A 27,592-nucleotide genomic window follows, 5' to 3' on the forward strand; every position below is an offset into this window, starting at 1 on the left:
TCCTTTCCTCGAAATGTCCGTCTCTCCGGGCACAGTTCCAAACTGAGTCTGGGGAGGGATATAGAGGGAGGAGCCAGGTCACGCCCCTTTAAAAGTCTTAAAGTGCCCATGTCTCCTGCGGATCCCGTCTATACCCCATGGTTTTTTTGGTGTCCCCAACATCCTCTATGGACTCATAGAAAAGGATTTACCGGTATTAAAATCCTATTATTTGTATGCTCCTTATTGTGTTCCGTCCTCCCATCTGTAAGTTCATTACTGACACACATAGAGATATCCTTCAGGTTTTTGCTAGATGAATTCAGTGGTGCCCTCCAGTGTCTAGTGCCCCTAGGCAGCTGCCTAATGGTAGAGCCGGCCCTGCCTACCTGACCCTCTCCATGAGGGAGAAAATGCTCTGTTCCTGGACGTTCCTGGTAATGTATGATTGCCATCACCTGTGGTGAGCTAGTTTATTGATAAGAAAGGTGTTTCACCACAGGTGATGGCAATCATACATTACCAGGAAAGTCCAGGAACAGAGCATTTTCTCCCTCATGGAGAGGGTCAGGTAGGCAGGGCCGTAACTACGTGTGTGCCAAGTAGGCCTGGCACACAGCGCAGTTGCCCTGAGGGCGCACGGCCAGCGGCATGTAATGAGTCAAATTGACTCATTACATGCCGCCTCTGCTGTGTGCGCCGTGCGCCGCGCTGTGGAGGGAGAAGAGACCAGCGCCGGGCAGCGGAGAAGGAGGAGGAGGGAGGGGGAGCAGGGAGCCGCAGCAGCGCTATTTCATTGGTAGTAAGCGCCGCTGCAGCATCCCCCTCTCCTTCTGTATTGGCTGCCCGGCGCTGCTGTGGATGCTGGGATGCGGTTCCTCCATCCCAGCATCCACAGCAGCGCCGGGCAGCCAATACGGAAGGAGAGGGGGATGCTGCAGCGGCGCTTACTACCAATGACATAGCGCTGCTGCGGCTCCCTGCTCCCCCTCCCTCCTCCTCCTTCTCACCTCACTGCCTGCACCGAGGGAGCTGCACGAGGAGCCTGACTGCCAGCAGGGAGATGGTAAGTATGTCTCTCTCTTTCTCTCTCTCTCTCTCAGGGGGACACCGTCTGCCGCAATGTGTAAAAAGGGGGACTGGCTGCCGCAATGTGTAAAAAGGGGGCCTGGCTGCCGCAATGTGTACAAAGGGGGACTGGCTGCCGCAATGTGTAAAAAGGGGGCCTGGCTGCCGCAATGTGTAAAAAGGGGGCCTGGCTGCCGCAATGTGTAAAAAGGGGGACTGGCTGCCATAATGTGTAAAAAGGGGGACTGGCTGCCGCAATGTGTAAAGAGGGGGCCTGGCTGCCGCAATGTGTAAAAAGGGGGACTGGCTGCCGCAATGTGTAAAAAGGGGGCCTGGCTGCCGCAATGTGTAAAAAGGGGGACTGGCTGCCGCAATGTGTAAAGAGGGGGCCTGGCTGCCGCAATGTGTAAAAAGGGGGACTGGCTGCCGCAATGTGTAAAGAGGGGGCCTGGCTGCCGCAATGTGTAAAAGGGGGACTGGCTGCCGCATGTGTAAAAAGGGGGACTGGCTGCCGCAATGTGTAAAGAGGGGGCCTGGCTGCCGCAATGTGTAAAAAGGGGGACTGGCTGCCGCAATGTGTAAAAAGGGGGCCTGGCTGCCGCAATGTGTAAAAAGGGGGACTGGCTGCCGCAATGTGTAAAAAGGGGGACTGTCTGCTGTAATGTGTAAAAAGGGGTACGCTGTCTGCTGTAATGTATAAAAGGGGCTCTACCTGGTGTAGTGGCGCTACTGTGCAGCGTAATTTGAATAATGTAGACTACTGTGCACCGTAGTATGAATTGCTATTATTTTGTGGCCACGCCCCTTCCCCGTGAAGCCACGCCCCTATAAATTTTGCGCGCGGCTACGGCGCGCACTGCCCCTATCTTCCATGGGGGGGGGGGGGCGCCGCTGTCGTTTCTTGCACACAGCGCTAAAATGCCTGGTTACGGCACTGCAGGTAGGCAAGTATGATATATAGTAAAAGTCAGAGCCACAATAAATGTATAGGAAAAGCCATCAATTATTATTGTTTCCTATAATAAATAAATGGAGACAGCAGGTTTAGCTGTGTATTTAGTTTCATGAATAATGGAGAATACTGTATCACCACTGGATACCACAGCCTGTGCAGGGAGCCATACAGAATTCCTGTACATAACATAAGGTGCTATATAATGACATTTACACCGGATAATAATTCAGTGGGAGCAGCTGGGTGATATCCTGTCTGCAGCACATACACAGCCCAGCACCACTAGTACAGAGAGCTGTGTATCTAGCAGTATCTAGCAGCAGCAGCAGCAGCACCTGGAGGGGAGGAGCCGGCCACTGACACATCCACATCCCCACACTCCGAACGTCAGCCAGGGGGGAGCAGCCAATGGCCACCGGGATCCTCCTGTACTGAGCAGCGCACACAACATGGAGCACATCAGGCTGCCCAAGGTTAGTGCACAGGATGGCGTGAGAGGAAGGAGATGTCCCCCTGCATGCTGCAGCCATGCATCCACTATAGCAGTGATTCATCCATCCCTGCGTCTAGCTGTCCTGCCTGGTGTTCTGCTTCTCCATTGCAGCTAGCAGCTGCACCCTGACATCATGCGGCCAGCAGCGTTCTGCTGGCTCTAATATCATCTCCATTCACTGTATATAATACAGCATATACTGTACAGGATGTGCAGATGGATGAAGTGCATGGTCAGACTCAGGGCAGTGATACAGGCCCTGCCTTAATCTGGGATTATGAAGATGCTAATACCATCAGCATGCAGTCCCTGTTATCACTTGTAATCTTACCCTTCCTTCTCCATACATTGCAGTTATTACTGTTATTATTATTATTTCATCATCATCACTTTTTTTGCAGCAAGGGTACATCTAGTATGCATGTGTAAAGTGACAATCTTCCTGAAAGGAGACATCTTGTTCCAATTTTGCAGTTATATGTTTATCTGGAAATATACCTAACGGTTAATAAATACATAAACATTACTTGTATAATAGTTATATACCGTAACATGAAATAGCATCCGTTCTGAATCCATTTATGTTGTAGAAAGTAAATGACACACACTGTCAGCTGGTGCCCTGCGTAGTGTACAGTATAGATCCTTACCTCATCTGCTCCTGTGCCCAGTTCCTGCTATCTGATAACCGGAATGAGGACATTACTGTCTTGGGAAGTGATGTGATTGTCATTGTAGAAGGATGATATAAGATTAGATGGTCCAGACCAGTTAAATGCTATAGACTCGAGAAACCCAATGAGTCTATAAACAAGGCTAATGCACTGGCCATTACTTCTAGCACAAGCGTTTCTATGCCATTGCTTTCAGTGCAGGGTAACATGGGTAACATGTACTACCTGTTCTGTAGAATAGAGAGGGACGCACCAGGCAATGCTTGTTACTATAATCTGCTTTATTACAACAAGAATACCTAAAATGAGGACAGTGGGCTCTGCAGGGTATTTGCCTTATGGACCACTTTTACATCTGAGGTCTGGCGCTGAGTGTACCGTGGGGTGTTCTGCTACAGGAAAGCGGTTACAATACCGCAAGTCGGGATCCCGGACATCACAGTGCCGATGCGGAATCCCAACTAGCGGTGAAATACTGCTGCCGGAATCCCGGAGCCACAGGCTTTTCTCCCTCTATGGGTGTCCACGACACCCATAGAGTGAGAATATAACCTGTGGTGAGCGCAGAGTGCTACCGTGACCACAAGGGGCTTGCTAGCGCTCGCCCTGCTGTCAGCACACTGGTAGCCGGGATCCCACTGTCGGTATACTAACGGCCGGGATCGCGGCCGGCGGTTTTCCATACCGATCCCCTGCTACACAATGCGCTGCTGCCAGTGTGTCTGTTCACTTGCTCTTGCTGGCAAATAAGAATTGCACAGCCTAAATATTATTGCTTTGGGGCATATTCATCATGAAAAAATTGTGCAATGGGAATTTTTAGTTTTCAATTCTCATTGTATTCTCTTTCTTTTTTCAGTATTCATCATGTCCCCATCAGAAAATTATCACTTCCGAAAAACTCGTCTTTTTTGAGAAGACAGTTTTTCTAAAATTGATAATTTTCCCCTCACTCGCCGGACCCCCATCCTGCTGCCAACACCAGCTGCACCTTATTGCTGGGGCTGCCTGTCTGCTGAAAGGATCGCTGCAGCCCGGCTACAGTAAGGCACTGCAGCTGCGGCCCTGCCAAGCCTCCCCCGCTCCAACTGCTGCACTGTGTCCCGCTGCCCGGCTCCTGAGGTGAACGCTACAGTCACGGCCCCGCCACCCACCCCTTCCATCAGGGCAGGTTCACTGATGACCGGAGCCACAGACAGGGAAGAAACATCTGGAAGGGATCTCAGTAGATCCCTCTGCTGCATAACCTGGCGTGTAAGCGGCAGCTTGTGAAGAGATTCGGGGGTTGTTCGCCATCTCAAGTTGAACATACAACCTGTTGGCAGAGTACATCTTGCGTGTTTTTGCGCTGTGCATGGTTGTGATCTGAGGGATGCGTAGTTTAGTTGCATCTACACTTATGACTGAAGATGTGTGTCTGGATATCACACAGAGGGGGTGGGGCCGCTAGCAGCGGTGCTGCACAGGAACGTCTGTGCAGACAGCAGGGTGCGTGCCTGGAGTGTCCAAATGACACTCCATGCTGCACAGCTGCAGCAATACTGGCTGCATGTGGCCTGCTAGCCAGAAGCAATGGACGCGAGACAGCAGCTACAGAGCCTTGCACTCTGTGTGGTGGCACCGCACAGCAGCTACAGAGCCTTGCACTCTGTGTGGTGGCACCGCACAGCAGATACAGAGCCTTGCACTCTGTGTGGTGGCACCGCTAGCTCAGCCATAGTTACGCCCTGATACCTTGGCTGTAATAGGTCATACAAAGTCCAGTGCGGCAGTGGTTATAGTGCAGGCTACACAGAAATAGGCATCATTCCCGGCATATCTTTTGTACCTAAGACTGGCCATACACCTAAAGACTTATTGTCAAATCTGGCTGGTTGTAAAGAAAACCTGGTAATGCAGTGAAAGGACAAATTGACCATTTGCTCCAAAATGCAGGAAAACTGACAAAAACGGTCGTTCAGACAAATTCGTTAAATCAAATAGAAGTAACCAATTTGTCTGATTTACCATTTTTGTCTGATTTTAAGTGGTTGGGAGAAAATGGTCAATTGTCATTTCTCTAACGTCCTAAGTGGATGCTGGGGACTCCGTAAGGACCATGGGGAATAGCGGCTCCGCAGGAGACTGGGCACATCTAAAGAAAGCTTTAGGATTATCTGGTGTGCACTGGCTCCTCCCCCTATGACCCTCCTCCAAGCCTCAGTTAGATCTTTGTGCCCGAACGAGAAGGGTGCACACTAGGGGCTCTCCTGAGCTTCTTAGTGAAAGTTTTAGTTTAGGTTTTTTATTTTCAGTGAGACCTGCTGGCAACAGGCTCACTGCATCGAGGGACTAAGGGGAGAAGAAGCGAACTCACCTGCGTGCAGAGTGGATTGGGCTTCTTAGGCTACTGGACATTAGCTCCAGAGGGACGATCACAGGCCCAGCCTGGATGGGTCCCAGAGCCGCGCCGCCGGCCCCCTTACAGAGCCAGAAGGCAGAAGAGGTCCGGAAAATCGGCGGCAGAAGACGTCCTGTCTTCAACAAGGTAGCGCACAGCACTGCAGCTGTGCGCCATTGCTCTCAGCACACTTCACACTCCGGTCACTGAGGGTGCAGGGCGCTGGGGGGGGGCGTCCTGAGACGCAATAAAAAACACCTTGGATGGCAAAAAATGCATCACATATAGCTCCTGGGCTATATGGATACATTTAACCCCGCCAAAATACATAAAAAAACGGGAGATAAGGCCGCCGATAAGGGGGCGGAGCCTATCTCCTCAGCACACTGGCGCCATTTTCCCTCACAGCTCCGTTGGAGGGAAGCTCCCTGTCTCTCCCCTGCAGTCACTACACTACAGAAAGGGTTAAAAAAGAGAGGGGGGGGGGGCACTAATTACGCGCAGTATTAAAGATACAGCAGCTATAAGGGGAAAAACACTTATATAAGGTTATCCCTGTATATATATAGCGCTCTGGTGTGTGCTGGCAAACTCTCCCTCTGTCTCCCCAAAGGGCTAGTGGGGTCCTGTCCTCTATCAGAGCATTCCCTGTGTGTGTGCTGTATGTCGGTACGTTTGTGTCGACATGTATGAGGAGAAAAATGATGTGGAGACGGAGCAGATTGCCTGTAATAGTGATGTCACCCTCTAGGGGGTTGACACCTGAGTGGATGAACTGTTGGAAGGAATTACGTGACAGTGTCAGCTCTGTATAAAAGACAGTGGTTGACATGAGACAGCCGGCTACTCAGCTTGTGCCTGTCCAGACGTCTCATAGGCCGTCAGGGGCTCTAAAGCGCCCGTTACCTCAGATGGCAGATATAGACGCCGACACGGATACTGACTCCAGTGTCGACGGTGAAGAGACAAATGTGACTTCCAGTAGGGCCACACGTTACATGATTGAGGCAATGAAAAATGTTTTACACATTTCTGATAATACGAGTACCACCAAAAAAAAGGGGTATTATGTTCGGTGAGGAAAAACTACCTGTAGTTTTCCTGAATCTGAGAAATTAAATGAGGTGTGTGATGATGCGTGGTTTTCCCCCGATAACAACTGATAATTTCTAAAATGTTATTGGCATTATATCCTTTCCCGCCAGAGGTTAGGGTGCGTTGGGAAACACCCCCTAGGGTGGATAAAGCGCTCACACGCTTGTAAGGGCTCTACCCTCTCCTGAGATGGCCACCCTTAAGGATCCTGCTGATAGAAAGCAGGAGGGTATCCTAAAATGTATTTACACACATACTGGTGTTATACTGCGACCAGCAATCGCCTCAGCCTGGATGTGCAGTGCTGGGTTGGCGTGGTCGGATTTCCTGACTGAAAATATTGATACCCTAGATAGGGACAGTATATTTTTGCCTATAGAGCATTTAAAAGATGCATTTCTGTATATGCGTGATGCACAGCGGAATATTTGCCGACTGGCATCAAGTCTAAGTGCGTTGTCCATTTCTACTAGTAGAGGGTTATGGACACGTCAGTGGTCAGGTGAGGCGTATTCCAAACGGCATTTGGTAGTATTGCCTTATTAAAGGGAGGAGTTATTTGGGGTCGGTCTTTCAGACCTGGTGGCCACGGCAACAGCTGGGAAATCCACGTTTGTACCCCAGGTCGCCTCTCAACATGAGAAGACGCCGTATTATCAGGCGCAGTCTTTTCGTGGACAAGCGGGCAAAAGGTTCCTCATTTCTGCCCCGTGACAGAGGGAGAGGAAAAAGGCTGCAGAAATCAGCCAGTTCCCAGGAACAGAAACCCTCTCCCGCCTCTGCCAAGCCCTCAGTATGACGCTGGGGCTTTACAAGCAGAATCAGGCACGGTGGGGGGCCCGTCTCAAATATCTCAGGGGTACAAATTAGAATTCGAGACGTCTCCCCCTCGCCGTTTCCTAAAGTCGGCTTTACCGATGTCTCCTTCTGACAGGGAGACAGTTTTGGAAGCCATTCACAAGCTGTATTCCCAGCAGGTGATAATCAAGGTACCCCTCCTGCAACAGGGAACGGGGTATTATTCCACACTGTTGTGGTACCGAAGCCGGACGGCTCGGTGAAACCTATTCTAAATCTAAAATCTTTGAACACTTACATACAGAGGTTCAAATTCAAGATTGAGTCACTCAGAGCAGTGATTGCGAACCTGGAAGAAGGGGACTACATGATGTCTCGGGACATCAAGGATGCTTACCTTCATGTCAAAATTTACCCTTCTCATCAAGGGTACCTCAGGTTTATGGTACAGAACTGTCACTATCAGTTCAGACGCTGCCGTATGGATGGTCCACGACACCCCGGGTCTTTACCAAGGTAATGGCCGAAATGATGATATTCCTTCGAAGGAAGGGAATTTTAGTTATCCTTTACTTGGACGATTCCCTGATAAGGGTAAGATCCAGGGAACAGTTGGAGGTCGGTGTAGCACTATCTCAGGTAGTGTTGCGGCAGCACGATTGGATTCTCAATATTCCAAAATCGCAGCTGGTTCCGACGACTTGTCTTCTGTTCCTAGGGATGATCCTGGACACAGTCCAGAAAAAGGTGTTTCTCCCGGAGGAGAAAGCCAGGGAGTTATCCGAGCTAGTCAGGAACCTCCTAAAACCGAGCCAAGTCTCAGTGCATCAATGCACAAGGGTTCTGGGTAAAATGGTGGCTTCCTACGAAGCAATCCCATTCGGCAGATTCCACGCAAGAACTTTCCAGTGGGACCTGCTGGACAAATGGTCCGGGTCGCATCTTCAGATGCATCAGCGGATAACCCTGTCACCAAGGACAAGGGTGTGCCTCCTGTGGTGGTTGCAGAGTGCTCATCTTCTAGAGGGCCGCAGATTCGGCATTCAGGACTGGGTCCTGGTGACCACGGATGCCAGCCTGCGAGGCTGGGGAGCAGTCACACAGGGAAGGAATATCCAGGGCTTATGGTCAAGCCTGGAGACATCACTTCACATAAATATCCTGAAGCTAAGGGCCATTTACAATGCTCTAAGCTTAGCAAGACCTCTGCTTCAAGGTCAGCCGGTGTTGATCCAGTCGGACAACATCACGGCAGTCACCCACGTAAACAGACAGGGTGGCACAAGAAGCAGGAGGGCAATGGCAGAAGCTGCAAGGATTCTTCGCTGGTCGGAAAATCATGTGATAGCACTGTCAGCAGTATTCATTCCGGGAGTGGACAACTGGGAAGCAGACTTCCTCAGCACGACCTCCACCCGGGAGAGTGGGGACTTCACCCAGAAGTCTTCCACATGATTATAAACCGTTGGGAAAAACTCGACAGGTATTGCGCCAGGTCAAGGGACCCTCAGGCAATAGCTGTAGACGCTCTGGTAACACCGTGGGTGTACCAGTCAGTGTATGTGTTCCCTCCTCTGCCTCTCATACCCAAGGTACTGAGATTGATAAGATGGAGAGGAGTAAGCACTGTATTCGTGGCTCCGGATTGGCCAAGAAGGACTTGGTAACCGGAACTTCAAGAGATGCTCACGGAGGATCCGTGGCCTCTACCTCTAAGAAGGGACCTGCTCCAGCAAGGACCCTGTCTGTTCCAAGACTTACCGCGGCTGCGTTTGACGGCATGGCGGTTGAACGCCGGATCCTGAAGGAAAAAAGGCATTCCGGATGAAGTCATCCCTATCCTGATCAAAGCCAGGAAGGATGTAACCGCAAAACATTATCACCGCATTTGGCGAAAATATGTTGCGTGGTGCGAGGCCAGTAAGGCCCGACGGAGGAAATTCAACTGGGTCGATTCCTACATTTCCTGCAAACAGGAGTGTCTATGGGCCTAAAATTGGGGTCCATTAAGGTTCAAATTTCGGCCCTGTCAATTTTCTTCCAAAAAGAACTAGCTTCAGTCCCTGAAGTTCAGACGTTTGTAAAAGGGGTACTGCATATACAGCCTCCTTTTGTGCCTCCAGTGGCACTTTGGGATCTCAATGTAGTTTTTGGGTTCCAAAAGTCACATTGGTTTGAACCACTTAAATCTGTGGAGTTAAAATATCTCACAGGGAAAGTGGTCATGCTGTTGGCCCTGGCCTGGGCCAGGCGCGTGTCAGAATTGGCGGCTTTATCCTGTAAAAGCCCTTATCTGATTTTCCATTCGGACAGGGCGGAATTGAGGACTCGTCCTCAGTTTCTCCCTAAGGTGGTTTCAGCGTTTCACCTGAACCAACCTATTGTGGTACCTGCGGCTACTAGGGACTTGGAGGACTCCAAGTTGCTGGATGTAGTCAGGGCCCTGAAAATATATGTTTCCAGGACGGCTGGAGTCAGAAAATCTGACTCGCTGTTTATCCTGTATGCACCCAACAAGCTGGGTGCTCCTGCTTCTAAGCAGACTATTGCTCGTTGGATTTGTAGTACAATTCAGCTTGCACATTCGGTGGCAGGCCTGCCACAGCCAAAAATCTGTAAATGCCCACTCCACAAGGAAGGTGGGCTCATCTTGGGCGGCTGCCCGAGGGGTCTCGGCTTTACAACTTTGCCGAGCAGCTACTGGGTCAGGAGCAAATACGTTTGTAAAATTCTACAAAATTGATACCCTGGCTGAGGAGGACCTGGAGTTCTCTCATTTGGTGCTGCAGAGTCATCCGCACTCTCCCGCCCGTTTGGGAGCTTTGGTATAATCCCCATGGTCCTTACGGAGTCCCCAGCATCCACTTAGGACGTTAGAGAAAATAAGAATTTACTTACCGATAATTCTATTTCTCGTAGTCCGTAGTGGATGCTGGGCGCCCATCCCAAGTGCGGATTGTCTGCAATACTGGTACATAGTTATTGTTACCAAAAAATCGGGTTATTGCTGTAGTGAGCCATCTTTTCTAGAGGCTCCTCTGTTATCATGCTGTTAACTGGGTTCAGATCACAAGTTGTACGGTGTGATTGGTGTGGCTGGTATGAGTCTTACCCGGGATTCAAGATCCTTCCTTATTGTGTACGCTCGTCCGGGCACAGTATCCTAACTGAGGCTTGGAGGAGGGTCATAGGGGGAGGAGCCAGTGCACACCAGATAATCCTAAAGCTTTCTTTAGATGTGCCCAGTCTCCTGCGGAGCCGCTATTCCCCATGGTCCTTACGGAGTCCCCAGCATCCACTACGGACTACGAGAAATAGAATTATCGGTAAGTAAATTCTTATTTTTCTCCCATCCATTACCAGATTTTTGTTCCAACCAACCAGATTTGACAATCAATCTTTAGGTGTATGACCAGCTTAATTTAGGATAAATGCAGATGTGCACTGATAATGATAACTGCATACAGGTGAGTATATTTTTTTCTGGGCACGCAGTTTGCAAGCAATATATGGACGATTTCTGCCAAAGTCTGCATCAGGCCCAAAGGGATTCATTTTTGAATAACAAACAGCTTCTGTTCAAGAATGTTCCAGGTCTTACATCATAGTTACTGCATAATCTATATTTATATATTTAACATGGAAATAATGAGCAATATTCCTTGGATGTGTGTGGATGTGGGGGGTTGGGGGGAAGGGGGTGGGGGGAGTCGGCCCTGGTTTCTGGGTGTGCTGAAGCCAGAACGCATCTTCAACAGTGTGATTTCACCAGACATCCATAGTAGCCTGAGGGTTACTCAGATGTCCGATGGCCATGCAGTTTATCCAATGCTGCTTCCTCGGATGCAGCAGTGGGTCACAGAAGCCAGCAGTGGGCGTGTTTTAACTCAAGACAGCTCCTGTGGCTTTTATTTTCGTGCCGGTGTTAAATACAAACAGGCAGCGATGGTGCAATTAGTGTCCACCCCTGAATCAGCCACAAAGTTAGCATATTAAACAACTTATTTTGTTAAGGGGGGTACACACGGAGCGCTAATCTAAGCAATCTGACTAGATTGCTTAGATTTTCAGCAAGATCGCTCCATGTGTAGCCCTAACAGTGATAGCGATGCGCAGCCCCGCGCATTGCTATCGCTGGTTCTAGATCTAGCGGGTCACTCCCTTCACCTGCTGGGTGAAGTGAGCGGCCCCCCCGTCTCCCCCCGCACGCTCAGCACAGATCGCGCTGTGCTGAGCGGCGGGAGAGATGTGTGCATCTCTCCTGCATCGGCCCGTCTATATGGGCCTTTAGTGGTTCTTTACATTTAGATGGTTTAGGGGGAAATTGTTAGAGATAAAGTACCAACTAATCAGCTCCTGTCATTTTTTCAAACGCACAGAAGCTGATTGGCTGGCACTTTATCTCTCACAATTTTATCTCTCTTTGAGCTTTGATAAATACCCCCAGTGCATTCTTTGCTATGGATTGTTAGAACAGTGGAGTAATAAAGAGAATATTTGAGGACGAGGGGCAGATGTATCACATTTTTGGGGGGACTAAATTGTGATACCCCCCCCCCCCCATTCTCCTGTATACCAGAATTTGTAAGTTTGATACAACCTGTGCCACGTGATGAAATATTCTGAAGTCTACATCACGATGATGTGGTCATACTGTATTAGAGCACAACCAGCATTTCCTCTGGCTTTCACTGGGGCCAATAGTATGATTAGAAGGGACCCTATTAATTACTGTGTTCTGGAAATGACTTCTCCATTTGAGCCTTTCAGAATATTTAGATTCATTCTGAAATATATTTCCCGTGTTAGAGCAGTGCATGTGGAAGTAATGGGCTAGTACCTCAGTCTTTCCTGTGATATTGTAGCCAACTGGTGACTATTCCCTTCAGGCTTTAGTTACATTTATATAGGAAAGCTAAGAACAGTGTGCCTGATTTATGTTTGTAAGTAAAGCAAAATAGAAAGCAACTAGCTAAAACCATGCTGCACTGCAGGTGGGGCAGATGTAACATGTGCAGAGAGAGTTAGATTTGGCTGTGATGTGTCCAAACTGAAATGTAAATTGCAGTGTAAAAATAAAGCTCTCTAACATTTGTGGGCTACATGCAATAATATCAGTATTTACCCTGCACAGAGAATATAAATGTATTTGCTCCCCTTGCATGTCAACATGGTTTGTTCCAGACACAAAGTAAAGTCCCATACACGCTGGGCAATTTTGAGCTCAACGTAGCTCACTTTTGGCATTTTGAGCTACTTTGAGCTCAAATGAGTTCCTGCATCATCGCTAGCCGCCACAGTCCATCGGGCTGTTTGTACAGCCGAGTGAAGCACTTTCCACAGTCTCCTACTGTGGAAAGTGCTTCACCCCCCCCACCCATACCCCTGTGCATACACGCTGGGCAAAAACACCCAGTGTGTATGCACCTTTACTTGCTATTTCTGCTTTACTTACAAACATGAATCAGGCCCAATATGCACTGCATTGCTGTTGTCTCGCTTGATGGGTTTGTGGAACACTAGAATACAATACTACAGTACATCTTTTGCCCTGTACTCTTAGCTCTGGGATCGGTAAGTAGTAAGGACAATAACATGGCTGTAAAGTACGGGTGTAGTAGGGTATGCCGGCGGCCGGGCTCCTGGCGACCAGCATACCGACGCCGGAATCCCGACCGCCGGCAAACCGACAGCGTGGCGAGCACAAATGAGCCCCTTGCGGGCTCGCTGCGCTCGCCACGCTGCGGGCACGGTGGCGCGATATGCGCGCCACGCTATCTATTCTCCCTCCATGGGGGTCGTGGACTCCCAAGAGGGAGAAAAAGTGTCGGTATGCTGGCTGTTGGGATTCCGGCGCCAGTATATTGTGCGCTGGGATCCCGACAGCCGGCAAACTGAAGACCACCCGTAAAGTACAAGTAAAAAACAGTAATGCTTAACCTGACATGAGTGCAATAAAAACTAAGTATTAGACAGAATTGCTGGTGTCATGGACTTTGTCATGGAATTACTGGAGTCAGGGAAGTTAATGACTGCAATATTTGTCTTTATGTTGTGTGCAATACAGAGAAAGGGGAAATATGTCTGTATTCTTGTTGTATATTTGGCAGACTTCTGTGTGTTTGATTGCACACAGCATGTGATTGGTCCTTGGTGATCCCACTGCTCTCTTTCCCTTTCTTCTCCCTCACATTCTCCTCCTGTTCTACACAAATAACAGATGGGTAAAGGTAACAATTCTGCCTGCAATAGGGACGACTGGTGCTGGTGGAGGCTGGCAAGCAGTTTTTATATTGCGCACAGAAGAAGGTCTTATCTGAAGAGACAACAAGAATAATCATATGAGAAGTGTTAAAAAATGGGTTAGCGTGACTTTATATTCTGTTTGCAACTTGTTAGTATTGCGGTATTACTTCATGCCGATGTTTTACCTAATTTTGGGGGTCATTCCAACCCGATCGCACGCTGTGCTTCTTTGCAGCCGTGCGATCAGGTCGGAACTGCTCATGCGCGGTGGCCACATTGCGCAGGCGCGTCGTTTCCCGGCGCGCAGCAACGCCTCCAACGAAGAAAGCGGTCGCAGCGGCGGCCGCAAGAGGATTGACAGGAGGAAGGCGGATCCGCGCGTCAACTCACCTTTTTCGGGGCGTGGAGATCCAAACGCCAATTCCGGGACCTGCAACGCTAAAGTGATCGCACAGGGTAAGTAAGTCTTACCCAAGTCTAGTTTTGCACAAAACATTTTTGGCATAGCAGGGCTGCACAAGCGATCGCAGCCTTGCTATGCAAAAATACACTCCCCCCATAGGCGGCGTCTAGATGATCGCACGGGCTGCAAAAAGTGGCAGCGTGCTATCAACTCGGAATGAGGGCCTTTATTTTTGTCCTAGTACTTCCTAGTTGTGCTTCCAGTCAATCATATGGTCTATTTGTACTTGAACTTGATCGAGCTGCTCTTTGAGTGTTCTTGCATCTCTGACAGTAGCACATTTTATTGGTGTAGGCTTTATGGGGGTATGCAGTCATAATTCCGTTATTCGGAATGTTGACGTCTGTGTCGACAACAAAATGTTGACATTCTGATTCAGAATGCCGACATTTTGTACCACACACCCCTTTATGCTGATATGACACCTGCCAAGAGAATGGGAACACACAAGCTTTGGCAAATATTTTAAAAGTTACAGAACTGAGACAAAACCAGGACTATTGGGATGAATGCATAAGGGCTGCCCTGGTAATGGTTTTCATAAGACAGCCCCCGTCATTGTGGCCTTACAACTCCTGATTCCTGATGCATCAAAATGTACAGGATAAGTGGAGGTCACTTATGGAAGCAGAGGATGGATTCACTGGATGCTTATGAGAAGAGGGGCCAGTGTACAGTCTCCATGCAGGCCTCTTCTTTCTCTGGTGGCGCAGGCGAGTAGACGGTACGGATCCCCGGAGAAGTAAGTAGAATACATGGGTGCAGGGTGCACCTATTATCAGTATGCCACTGGATGGATTACATCGCTGTGCAACCATTGCATCTGTGTCCTGGTTTTTAATTTAGAATTACGGGAGCTCTTATTACGTTGGGTTGGGTATGAAATACTATCAGTTGGGATCACAACAGTCAGAAAACCAACATCGGGATCTCGATGGGCAAAATCTCAACAAAACCTGCTAAGTATTTTTACCCTACCCTTACTCCTAACCCACTCCTGCAGACTCACTTTAACCCTCTTCTCCTCCAGCCTTACCCCCCCCCCCCCCACTGCAGCGTAACGCTAACCTCTCCCACCCTTGCAACCTAACCTCTCTATAGTGTCTTACCCAAACCCCGTTACTTAGCTCCGGGATGTGCCGGGATTGTGACCGTCGGGATCCCGCTGTCAAAAGTGGTCAACACCAAAAGGCTACACCCCTGCCACTATAATTGGTTGAACCTGTGTATGAGATTATCACTGAAGTCTACCCCCACCCCATACCAGGCTCGTATGAGCTTTCTGGTATTCTGTACTGTGATTAAGGTACTCATTAAATATAACTGACTAAGCAGAAGACAGCTGAACTGTATGTATGGACTAGCTGATAGGTATAGTCAGGAAAGGCACAGTCAATGAGTCAAGGCAGAAGGTGAAAACTTAGACCCAGATTTATCAAGCCTTGGAAAGTGATAAATAGCACAGTGATAAAGTACCAACCAATCAGCTCCTAACTGTCATTTATCAAATACAGCCTGTAACATGGCAGTTAGCAGCTGGTCGGTTGGTGCTTTATCACCATACAATTTATCACTCTCCAAGGCTTGACAAATGGGAGTCTTAGCATTCCTACCTACTCTGGTTTCAGTTCAAACAAGCACAAGTGATGCACATCCCCATGCATTAAAAGGGTTATAGAACTCTTTATTTGCCTCAGTTTGTGCTTTATATGAAATAGAGTAACCTATGAGAATGTAAAAATCCTCAACCAAACTGTATGATCATATAGTAGAATAATGGCGAGATTCACACAAATGGTCAATGTTTTTTATATGCACATGCACCTACGTCATGAAAAAGTCGCGCATAGCATGCTTCACGTGGTATGAGCGCAGAGAGTCATAGGAAAAATTGAGATGTGCAGTCTTAGAAATGTATTAGAAGTGCATTGGTTATTCCCGGGTGGATGCACTGAATAGCCACCTCTCTAGGGTACCCAACTCAGCTTTCCATCATCACTATCCCCTTCGAGGGGGGAATTTTATGGGACTGTTGCAGGCATGTCGCACAACTGGTTGTGAACTCATTCGCTTACATTAGAGGCCATACTCTGGGGGTAATTCCAAGTTGATCGCAGCAGGAATTTAGTTAGCAACTGGGCAAAACCATGTGCACTGCAGGGGAGGCAGATTAAACATGTGCAGAGAGAGTTAGATTTGGGTGTGGTGTGTTCAATCTGCAATCTAATTTGCAGTGTAAAAATAAAGCAGCCAGTATTTACCCTGTACAGAAATAAAATAACCCACCCAAATCTAACTCTCTCTGCACATGTTAAATCTGCCTCCCCTGCAGTGCACATGGTTTTGCCCAACTGCTAAAAAATTTCCTGCTGCGATCAACTTGGAATTACCCCCTCTGTTCGAGATTCTGCACCTACAGTAGTAAAGGGCTGATGCAGTTTTTATGGTAGAGCCTATGGTTGCATCCAGTGTTGGACTGGGCATGAAGGGCCCACAGGGGGAATCCAGTGGTAGGGGCCCATGTGTAGGGGTGTGGCCAGTCTCCAGAGGGGATGTGGCCAGCCGCTACAGAGGTTTGGCTAACCATTAAAGAGTGAATGGTCTGGGCCCCTTGATAAATATATATAGTAAATACTGCTAGTGCATGTATGATAATGCACCAGATTAATAACAGCAATCCACTGTAGAGAATACACCATAGTCCTGTTCAGTATATTGTAATATATGTATAATGTATCATTCAATCCTTAGAGGAGGATGTGGGCCCCTGGTCAGTGGGGCCCACCAGTGGTTCCCCTGTACCCCTGTGGGCCAGTCTAACCCTGGTTGCATCTAAAGACCTGACCCTTCACTTTTATGGCAGGCTTGCTATGGCCAGATGAACTTTGGTCTACTGCTGGGGTAGGCAACCTAAGGTACTCCAGCTGCTTTGGCATTACATCTCCCAGCATGCTCTGCCACAGGCTTGCTGTAAAGCCCACTACACATTTGTTGATTTGTCGCTGAGGTGCCCGACGGCCGATATGGCCGACGGATGACCTGGCGGCGAGGGGTGGGGTGGGGATTGATGTCACCCGGCCCCATAGCCCTGAATGCTAATATGGACGATACTGTCCACATTGGCTTGCTGTCATAAACGACCCGTCACCAACGATGAACGACCACGGTGCCGCGCATTGTTCGTCGTTGGTGCCTACACACTGAGCGATATGAACAATTTATCGTACATTACTGAACGAGATTGTTCATATCAACCGCACACATTGGCAAGTATGTAGGGCCCTTTAGTGCATGCCAAACCTGCGGCAGGGCATGCAGGAATGTATAGTTCAACAGCAGCTGTAGTGCCACAGGCTGCTTATTCCTGGTTTAGTGCGTGCTGTGACAGTACTGTTTATGCAGTGTAAATGGTGCAGCTCTGGTCCTGCACGCTTGTTACTTCAGAGCCGAGCAATCTAATGCTCCATCTTTCCCTTTCTAGTCAACAGTCTCTTCCCTTGGAAACCATTTGAATATGTACAAGTTCTGACCACCCGCCAAAGCCCCCTCTTCCCCCCTTGCCGTTCTCCCAACATCACTGGAGTTTCGGACATCCAATGCAAGTCTGTTGGGTTCTGCTACAGTGTAAGTGGTATCCCACAGAAGTCATTCAGCTCAACAAATACATTCTAATATAGAGTGTGTCACAACGCTGCCGGCCAATTCCACAAATACGCCAATTAGAGAGTTGCCACATGCGACGTGCGGGTCACTTTTGGACACACACAGGATTAATCAGATACCTTAGCTGCCACCAGCAAAGACTTTTCAACGTATTTCGGACATTGCAGGCGTCTTTAGCTTTACTTGTCACACACACACACTGCAATACTTAGAAAAGTAGGTAGACGTGAGCCACACGGGCCCTGAGTTCATAAGGATCAGAATCAGAACTAAAATTAGATATTTTGGGGGAGATTCAAATGTTTGAATAGTCAGTTGGGAGTCTTTTCCCACCCTATCTAATAGACAGGAAAAAACAGACACCCAACCTATTTTTCAAACATTCGAATCTCCCCCTTAATGTCAAGAATACTTCAGAGCTTTAGTTACAAAAAGGTTGCAAAGATTATTAAGAATATTTTAAAAACACACACACACACACACACACACACACACACACACACACACACACACACACATACACACACTAACTACAGCAATCTCAATAAATGAAAAGAAATAAAAAGTGCAGAAACCCTAACTCGCTTACTCAAATGAACTTAGGTGTTTCTGCTGTGGGGGATTTCACAGGATAACTCAGGTCATCTCCAACATATAAGTTGCGTTCCCAAGAGATGCACACTTTCTGTCCCCATGAGGGAGACAGATATAGTCTTCAGCTCCAGCAGTCCCTATCCCTTGGGATTTTTTACTACCCTGCTGGACACTATACATACACCAGGTTTACATACTTGGTGCTTGGCAAAAGGCAGGGAGAGGGGGTGTAGCCCAAAGGCATACTGTATGAATCTCTTTCAAAGAGAGTGAGCTCTGGGTGTCACTGCTTCCTAAGCCTGGAGTTGTGGATTTGAAGTTTTAGAGGTTTACGACATTAGCCAGGAAATAGGATTCCTGACCGTTCCAATCAGGACATTGTGGTCACACTTCCCTGGTCTGTTTACAAAGCCCCCCCTGTTGACATGACAAACGAATTGGGCTTATCAGACCTCAATGTCCAGAGCTTGGTAATATCTGCTTTTGATGTAGAAATGCAATCCCCCTTTTACAACTTCATGTCAGGGTCCCAGGCCACAGATAATTTATATTTTGGACAATATACAACTGAGGTCAGCTCACAGGAGAAATTCACTTTTATGATCTGTAGATAAGACAGAACCTACTCTTTCTCTCACAACCTAGATGTATGGAGGTTAAACGCAGGACATTGCCTGTCAGCCATTTTGTCACATGAAAACATATACAGTCACTTGAAAACATTATTGGTGATTATTTCTGCAGGTAATCACCACACCTTAGATCACATATAATTTGTGATCCTCCTTTCTGTATTTAAACATGACAGAGTGTATGTAACTAATGATGACTCCCAGGTAAGTAGTTCTCTTATTAATGAAGCATGATATAGACATTACCAGTCCCTGGTCCTGGAGATCAGTACAGTGGTGTGATTGATGGTGTGGTAGGGACTTTTCTATGCAGTTGGTGCCATCCAGTCATCAACAAAATACCTTTTGTACAATGTTGTTGGCCAATCTCACAGTTCTAGTCAGTGCAGTCAGTCTTCATGTCTCCTCATTGGATATCTGAAGAATCTGCTGCCTCTTGGTGGGTAGCTGTACACGTTCTCCCACAGAATGAATTAGACCTCCCTGGAAAGACTGACAGTCTGTGTGAGGTATTATTCTGATGTTATGTATTTTCTCTATCGTCCTAGTGGATGCTGGGGTTCCTGAAAGGACCATGGGGAATAGCGGCTCCGCAGGAGACAGGGCACAAAAAGTAAAGCTTTAGGATCAGGTGGTGTGCACTGGCTCCTCCCCCTATGACCCTCCTCCAAGCCTCAGTTAGATTTTTGTGCCCGGCCGAGAAGGGTGCAATCTAGGTGGCTCTCCTAAAGAGCTGCTTAGAAAAGTTTAGCTTAGGTTTTTTATTTTACAGTGAGTCCTGCTGGCAACAGGATCACTGCAACGAGGGACTTAGGGGAGAAGAAGTGAACTCACCTGCGTGCAGGATGGATTGGCTTCTTTGGCTACTGGACATTAGCTCCAGAGGGACGATCACAGGTACAGCCTGGATGGTCACCGGAGCCTCGCCGCCGGCCCCCTTGCAGATGCTGAAACAAGAAGAAGGTCCTGAATCGGCGGCATGAAGACTCCTCAGTCTTCTTAAGGTAGCGCACAGCACTGCAGCTGTGCGCCATTTCCTCTCAGCACACTTCACACGGCAGTCACTGAGGGTGCAGGGCGCTGGGAGGGGGGCGCCCTGGGAGGCAATGAAAACCTATTTTTGGCTAAAAATACCTCACATATAGCCTCCGGGGGCTATATGGAGATATTTAACCCCTGCCAGAATCCGTTAAGAGCGGGAGACGAGGCCACCGAAAAAGGGGCGGGGCCTATCTCCTCAGCACACAGCGCCATTTTCCCTCACAGAAAGGCTGGAGGGAAGGCTCCCAGGCTCTCCCCTGCACTGCACTACAGAAACAGGGTTAAAACAGAGAGGGGGGGCACTAATTTGGCGTTAAAAATATATAAAAAAGATGCTATAAGGGAAAACACTTATATAAGGTTGTCCCTATATAATTATAGCGTTTTTGGTGTGTGCTGGCAAACTCTCCCTCTGTCTCTCCAAAGGGCTAGTAGGTCCTGTCCTCTATCAGAGCATTCCCTGTGTGTGTGCTGTGTGTCGGTACGTGTGTGTCGACATGTATGAGGACGATGTTGGTGAGGAGGCGGAGCAATTGCCTGTAATGGTGATGTCACTCTCTAGGGAGTCGACACCGGAATGGATGGCTTATTTAGGGAATTACGTGATAATGTCAACACGCGGCAAGGTCGGTTGACGACATGAGACGGCCGACAAACAATTAGTACCAGTCCAGACGTCTCAAAAACACCGTCAGGGGTTTTAAAACGCCCGTTTACTTTAGTCGGTCGACACAGACACAGACAGGGACACTGAATCCAGTGTCGACGGTGAATAAACAAACGTATTCCTTATTAGGGCCACACGTTAAGGGCAATGAAGGAGGTGTTACATATTTCTGATACTACAAGTACCACAAAAGAGGGTATTATGTGGGATGTGAAAAAACTACCGTAGTTTTTCCTGAATCAGATAAATTAAATGAAGTGTGTGATGATGCGTGGGTTCCCCCCGATAGAAAATATGGGCGGTATACCCTTTCCCGCCAGAAGTTAGGGCGCGTTGGGAAACACCCCTTAGGGTGGATAAGGCGCTCACACGCTTATCAGAACAAGTGGCGGTACCGTCTATAGATAGGGCCGTCCTCAAGGAGCCAGCTGACAGGAGGCTGGAAAATATCATAAAAAGTATATACACACATACTGGTGTTATACTGCGACCAGCGATCGCCTCAGCCTGGATGTGCAGAGCTGGGGTGGCTTGGTCGGATTCCCTGACTAAAAATATTGATACCCTTGACAGGGACAGTATTTTATTGACTATAGAGCATTTAAAGGATGCATTTCTATATATGCGAGATGCACAGAGGGATATTTGCACTCTGGCATCAAGAGTAAGTGCGATGTCCATATCTGCCAGAAGATGTTTATGGACACGACAGTGGTCAGGTGATGCAGATTCCAAACGGCACAAAGGTGTATTGCCGTATAAAGGAAGAGGAGTTATTTGGGGTCGGTCCATCGGACCTGGTGGCCACGGCAACTGCTGGAAAATCCACCGTTTTTACCCTAAGTCACATCTCTGCAGAAAAAGACACCGTCTTTTCAGCTTCAGTCCTTTCGTCCCTATAAGAGTCATATCTGCCCAGGGATAGAGGAAAGGGAAGAAGACTGCAGCAGGCAGCCCATTCCCAGGAACAGAAGCGTTCCACCGCTTCTGACAAGCTCTCAGCATGACGCTGAGACCGTACAGGACCCCTGGATCCTACAAGTAGTATCCCAGGGGTACAGATTGGAATGTCGAGACGTTTCCCCTGCGCAGGCTCCTGAAGTCTGCTTTACCAAGGTCTCCCTCCGACAGGGAGGCAGTATGGGAAACAATTCACGAGCTGTATTCCCAGCAGGTGATAATTAAATTACCCCTCCTACAACAAGAAAAGGGGTATTATTCCACACTATATTGTGGTACTGAAGCCAGAAGGCTAGGTGAGACCTATTCTAAATCTAAAAAAATTTGAACACTTACAAAGGTTCAAATCAAGATGGAGTCACTCAGAGCAGTGATAACGAACCGGGAAGAAGGGGACTATATGGTGTCCCGAGACATCAGGGATGCTTACCTCCATGTCCCAAATTTGCCCTTATCACTAAGGGTACCTCAGGTTCGTGGTACAGAACTGTCACTATCAGTTTCAGACGCTGCCGTTTGAATTGTCCACGGCACCCCGGGTCTTTACCAAGGTAATGGCCGAAATGATGGTTCTTCTTCGAAGAAAAGGCGTCTTCATTATCCCTTACTTGGACGATCTCCTGATAAGGGCAAAGTCCAGGGAACAGTTGGAGGTCGGAGTAGCACTATCTCGGATACTGTTACAACAGCAGGGGTGGATTCTAAATATTCCAAAATCGCAGCTGATCCCGACAACAAGTCTCCTGTGCTTAGGGATGATTCTGGACACAGTCCAGAAAAAGGTGTTTCTCCCGGAAGAGAAAGCCAGGGAGTTATCCGAGCTAGTCAGGAACCTCCTAAAATCAGTGCATCATTGCACAAGGGCCATGGTAAAAAAAATGGTGACTTCCTTCGAAGCAATTCCAGTCGGCAGATTTCATGCAAGAACTTTTCAGTGGGATCTGCTGGACAAATGGTCCGGATCGCATCTTCAGATGCATCAGCGGATAACCCTATATCCAAGGACAAGGGTGTCTCTCCTGTGGTGGTTACAGAGTGCTCATCTTCTAGAGGGCCGCAGATTCGGCATTCAGTTTTGGATGTTGGTGACCACGGAGGCCAGCCCGAGAGGCTGGGGAGCAGTCACACAAGGAAAAAATTTCCAGGGAGTGTGATCAAGTCTGGAGACTTTTCTCCACATAAATATAGCTAAGGGTAAATTTATAATGCTCTAAGCTTAGTAAGACCTCTGCTTCAAGGTCAGCCGGTATTGATCCAGTGGGATAAAACATCACGGCAGTCGCCCACATAAATAGACAGGGCGGCACAAGAAGCAGGAGGGCAGTGGCAAAAACTGCAAGGACTTTTCGCTGGGCGGAAAATCATGTGATAGCACTGTCAGCAGTGTTTCATTCCGGGAATGGAAACTGGGAAGCAGACTTCCTCAGTAGGCACGACCTCCACCCGGCAGAGTGGGAACTTCATGGGGAAGTTTTCCACATGATTGTAAACCGTTGGGAATTACCAAAGGTGGACATGATGGCGTCCCGTCTGAACAAAAAACGGGACAGGTATTGCGCCAGGTTAAGAGACCCTCAGGCAATAGCTGTGGACGTTCTGGTAACACCGTGGGTGTACCAGTCGGTGTATGTGTTCCATCCTCTGCTTTTCATACCTAAGGTACTGAGAATTATAAGACGTAGAGGAGTAAGAACTATACTCATGGCTCCGGATTGGCCAAGAAGGACTTGGTACCCGGAACTTCAAGAGATGCTCACAGAGGACTTATGGCCTCTGCCGCTAAGAAGGGACTTGTTTCAGCAAGTACCATGTCTGTTCCAAGACTTACCGCAGCTGCGTTTGACGGCATGGCGGTGGAACGCCGGATCCTAAGGGAAAAGGCATTCAGGAAGAGGTCATTCCTACCCTGGTCAAAGTCAGAAAGGAGGTGACCGCACAACATTATCACCACATGTGGCGAAAATATGTTGCGTGGTGTGAGGCCAGGAAGGCCCCACGAAGAAATTTCAACTCGGTCGATTCCTGCATTTCCTGCAAACAGGAGTGTCTATGGGCCTCAAATTGGGGTCCATTAAGGTTCAAATTTCGGCCCTGTCGATTTTTCTTCCAGAAAGAATTGGCTTCAGTTCCTGAAGTCCAGAAGTTTGTCAAGGGAGTATTGCATATACAACCCCCTTTTGTGCCTCCAGTGGCACTGTGGGATCTCAACGTAGTTCTGGGATTCCTCAAAACACATTGGTTTAAAACCAGTCAAATCTGTGGATTTGAAGCATCTCACATGAAAAGTGAACATGCTCTTGGACCTGGCCTGGACCAGGCGAGTGTCAAATTGGTGGTTTTTTTCTCAAAAAAGCCCATATCTGTTTGTCCATTCGGACAGGGCAGAGCTGCGGACTCGTCCCCAGTTCTCTCCCTAAGGTGGTGTCAGTGTTTCACCTGAACCAGCTTATTGTGGTGTCTTGCGCCTACTAGGGACTTGGAGGACTCCAAGTTGCTAGATGTGGTCAGGGCCCTGAAAATATAGGTTCCAGGACGGCTGGAGTCAGGAAAACTGACTTGCTGTTATCCTGTATGCACCCAACAAACTGGGTGCTCTTGCTTCTAAGCAGACTTTTGCTAGTTGGATGTGTAATACAATTCAGCTTGCACATTCTGTGGCAGGCCTGCCACAGCCAAAATATGTAAATGCCCATTCCACAAGGAAGGTGGGCTCATCTTGGGCGGCTGCCCGAGGGGTCTCGGCTTTACAACTTTGCCGAGCGGCTATTTAGTCAGGGGCAAACACGTTTGTAAAATCCTACAAATTTGATAACCTGGCTAAGGAGGACCTGGAGTTCTCTCATTCGGTGCTGCAGAGTCATCCGCACTCTCCCGCCCGTTTGGGAGCTTTGGTATAATCCCCATGGTCCTTTCAGGAACCCCAGCATCCACTAGGACGATAGAGAAAATAAGAATTTACTTACCGATAATTCTATTTCTCGGAGTCCGTAGTGGATGCTGGGCGCCCATCCCAAGTGCGGATTATCTGCAATACTTGTACATAGTTACAAAAATCGGGTTATTATTGTTGTGAGCCATCTTTCAGAGGCTCCGCTGTTATCATACTGTTAACTGGGTTCAGATCACAGGTTGTACAGTGTGATTGGTGTGGCTGGTATGAGTCTTACCCGGGATTCATAAATCCTTCCTTATTGTGTACGCTCGTCCGGGCACAGTATCCTAACTGAGGCTTGGAGGAGGGTCATAGGGGGAGGAGCCAGTGCACACCACCTGATCCTAAAGCTTTACTTTTTGTGCCCTGTCTCCTGCGGAGCCGCTATTCCCCATGGTCCTTTCAGGAACCCCAGCATCCACTACGGACTCCGAGAAATAGAATTATCGGTAAGTAAATTCTTATTATTCCTACATTGATTTTCCCCTTACTGTGTTTGTGCATCCTTACTGCAATCCTGTACCTATGACTGTACAGCACTGTGGAATCTGCAGCACCATAGAAATAAAAATATGCTGATACACACACTGCTTGATTCAATGCTATAACCTTGGATTGGCCCATTTATGTCTGAAGAGCAGAACAGGGTCTTAGGGGGTAATACAGACCTGTTCACTGCTGTGCGTTTTTGCACAGCGGGCGATCAGCAATAGACTGTGCAGACGTATGCACCGCAATGCACATGCGCATCGCCAAACAACAACAGGCATCGCCGGACAGCGACAGGGTGGTATGAAAATTTCAATTGCACAGCCATTCGCAAGGTGACATGAAGAGGTTGTTTGTGGGTGGTAACCGACTGTTTTCTGGGAGTGTCAGGGAAAACGCAGGAGTTCCCAAGCATTTTCAGGGAGGGTGAGTGACGTCAGCTCCGGACCCGATCAGCCGGCTCTCATTGCACTGTAGGAGTAACTACTGGGCTGCGCACAGACTGCACACACTGGAAAAAATCATTCAATGGTGAGTGTAGTGCGAACAGATTTGCAGCTGTCCGCTGACTGAGGGGTTTTTGGCGTACACATGCGATAGCACACTTGCACGGCGAATATAGACCCCCCTTGGGTGGCGACTATCTGAACGCGGCACACCAAATTTAGCAGCCCAGTGTTCAGGCCTGAATCACCCCCTTAGTGTATAAAGACACATCAGGGAATACATGGCATATTTCTATAAACTTTTATTTGTATCATTAAACATAACACATAAACATAAACTTTTATTTGTATCATTAAACATAACACAAATGTTGTGGTTAGCATAAATAATGGTGAGGAGTATACAATTAGGCCATACAAAAGTAAGCTGAGGTACGCACAGTAAAAACTTTACATAGATTTAAATTTTTAACACTTTTCTCTCATAACAATGGCTTCCAGTGACGTGAACATGTCTATAAAAATACAGTACATTATGATGTTTACTGTTAAATGTTCTTATTTCTTTTTTTGTTAAAGGTTGAAAATGTGCGCTTGTTTGACCGGATATCTTCCAGGAAGGCGGCCTTGGGAACCTTGTATCTCACAGCTACTCACGTCATTTTCGTTGAAAATATCTCAGAAACTCGCAAAGAAACTTGGGTATATTATCCCTTTACTCTTTATTTTCTGAAAATGAGATGTTCCATAACCCAGCATGCACAGGTGGAGGGGGAAGCTAAGTAACAGGGTGGTGTCATAAGTGGGTCCAAAAGTAATACAATTTGTTTAATATATTATTGAACATTTCCAAATAGTAACAATATAATTTAAGTGTGAAAGTGGCATTTATAGATGGTTTCTCCTTTCAGATAATTGTATTATTTTTACTTGTACCCTTCTGCAACTTTTAGTAAATGTATTGCTTTATTTGCTTTATAGTCTTGTACTGTATATGATCAGTTAGAGAAAATTATAGATATTGCTATGTGATATTACATAACACTGCTGTGCTCTCTGCATTATACATAGCTGTCTGAAAGTGGAAGTACTTTGAGTCCTGTTGGAGAAAGAGCACTATAGAAATACAATTATTATTATTATTACTCGCTGAATACCTGTGCTTTGCTATGGAATGTAAAGAATAATGCCAATCTTTGTCAGGCCGCACCTCTGGGCTTCCCCGGATTGATGCTTTCAAAATGCTGGTTGCTGAGGAGAATAATCCGCCTCCTTCTCTGCCCCGTCCTACCTCTGATGCTGCCCTGCTCAGTGCTGTAAATGCTAGGACGACAGGCCAAGCTCCGCCCGTTGTTAAATATGTTAGGTTTGCAGGCTGACTCTAAGTCAAAGGGCCCTAGGTCTCCTTGCTTAGCTTCGACACTAACATATGCCTCTGCCCCTACCTGTGTGTGCATGTGCCTCTACCCGTGTGTACATCTGGCCATACCCGTAAGTGCCTCTGCTCCTACCCGTATGCCTATGCCCCTACCCGTGTGTGCCTCTGCCTCTACCTGTGAGTGCCTCTGCCCCTACCCGTGAGTGCCTCTGCCCGTACCCGTATGTGCTTCTATCCTTACCCGTGGGTGCCTCTGCCATTACATGTGGGTGCCATTGCCGCTACCCGGGTGTGCCCCTGCCCCTACCTGTGGGTGCATCTGCCCTTACACGTAGGTGACTCTGCCCTTACATGTGGGTGACTCTGCCCCTACCTGTGTGTGCCTCTGTGCAAATTGCCGCAGGCATTCCAGAGTTATGGGGAAAACTATGGATTTTTACATGTCACCCCCTTCCCACCCCCACCCCTAGGGGTGCTAAGGGGTGTCTTACCCCCACAGTATTTTTTTTCCAGATTGTAAGTCATACAGTATGTGTACCAATTTGGTGTACATTGCTCCTGGCATTCCAGAGTTATGCCCAAACCTATGGATTTTTACATGTCACCCCCTTCCCACCCCCCACCCCTAGCGGTGCAGGG

The 27,592-nt window shown here is 48.0% G+C and overlaps 1 protein-coding gene across 1 annotated transcript in view; it reads left to right on the forward strand.

The window, feature by feature from the left end:
- Positions 1-2,276: 2,276 nt before the first annotated feature.
- The window catches only part of MTMR7 (myotubularin related protein 7), a 126,137-nt gene continuing 100,821 nt past the window's right edge, over positions 2,277-27,592 (forward strand). The window contains exons 1-2 of the mRNA XM_063920843.1: positions 2,277-2,475; positions 26,155-26,277. Of these exons, the coding sequence (XP_063776913.1) occupies positions 2,452-2,475; positions 26,155-26,277 (147 nt within the window). The 5' untranslated portion in view covers positions 2,277-2,451. The remainder of the gene's footprint in view (positions 2,476-26,154; positions 26,278-27,592) is intronic.

Source organism: Pseudophryne corroboree, chromosome 1, assembly GCF_028390025.1.
Source record: "Pseudophryne corroboree isolate aPseCor3 chromosome 1, aPseCor3.hap2, whole genome shotgun sequence".
In the NCBI taxonomy this organism is placed as follows: domain Eukaryota; kingdom Metazoa; phylum Chordata; class Amphibia; order Anura; family Myobatrachidae; genus Pseudophryne; species Pseudophryne corroboree.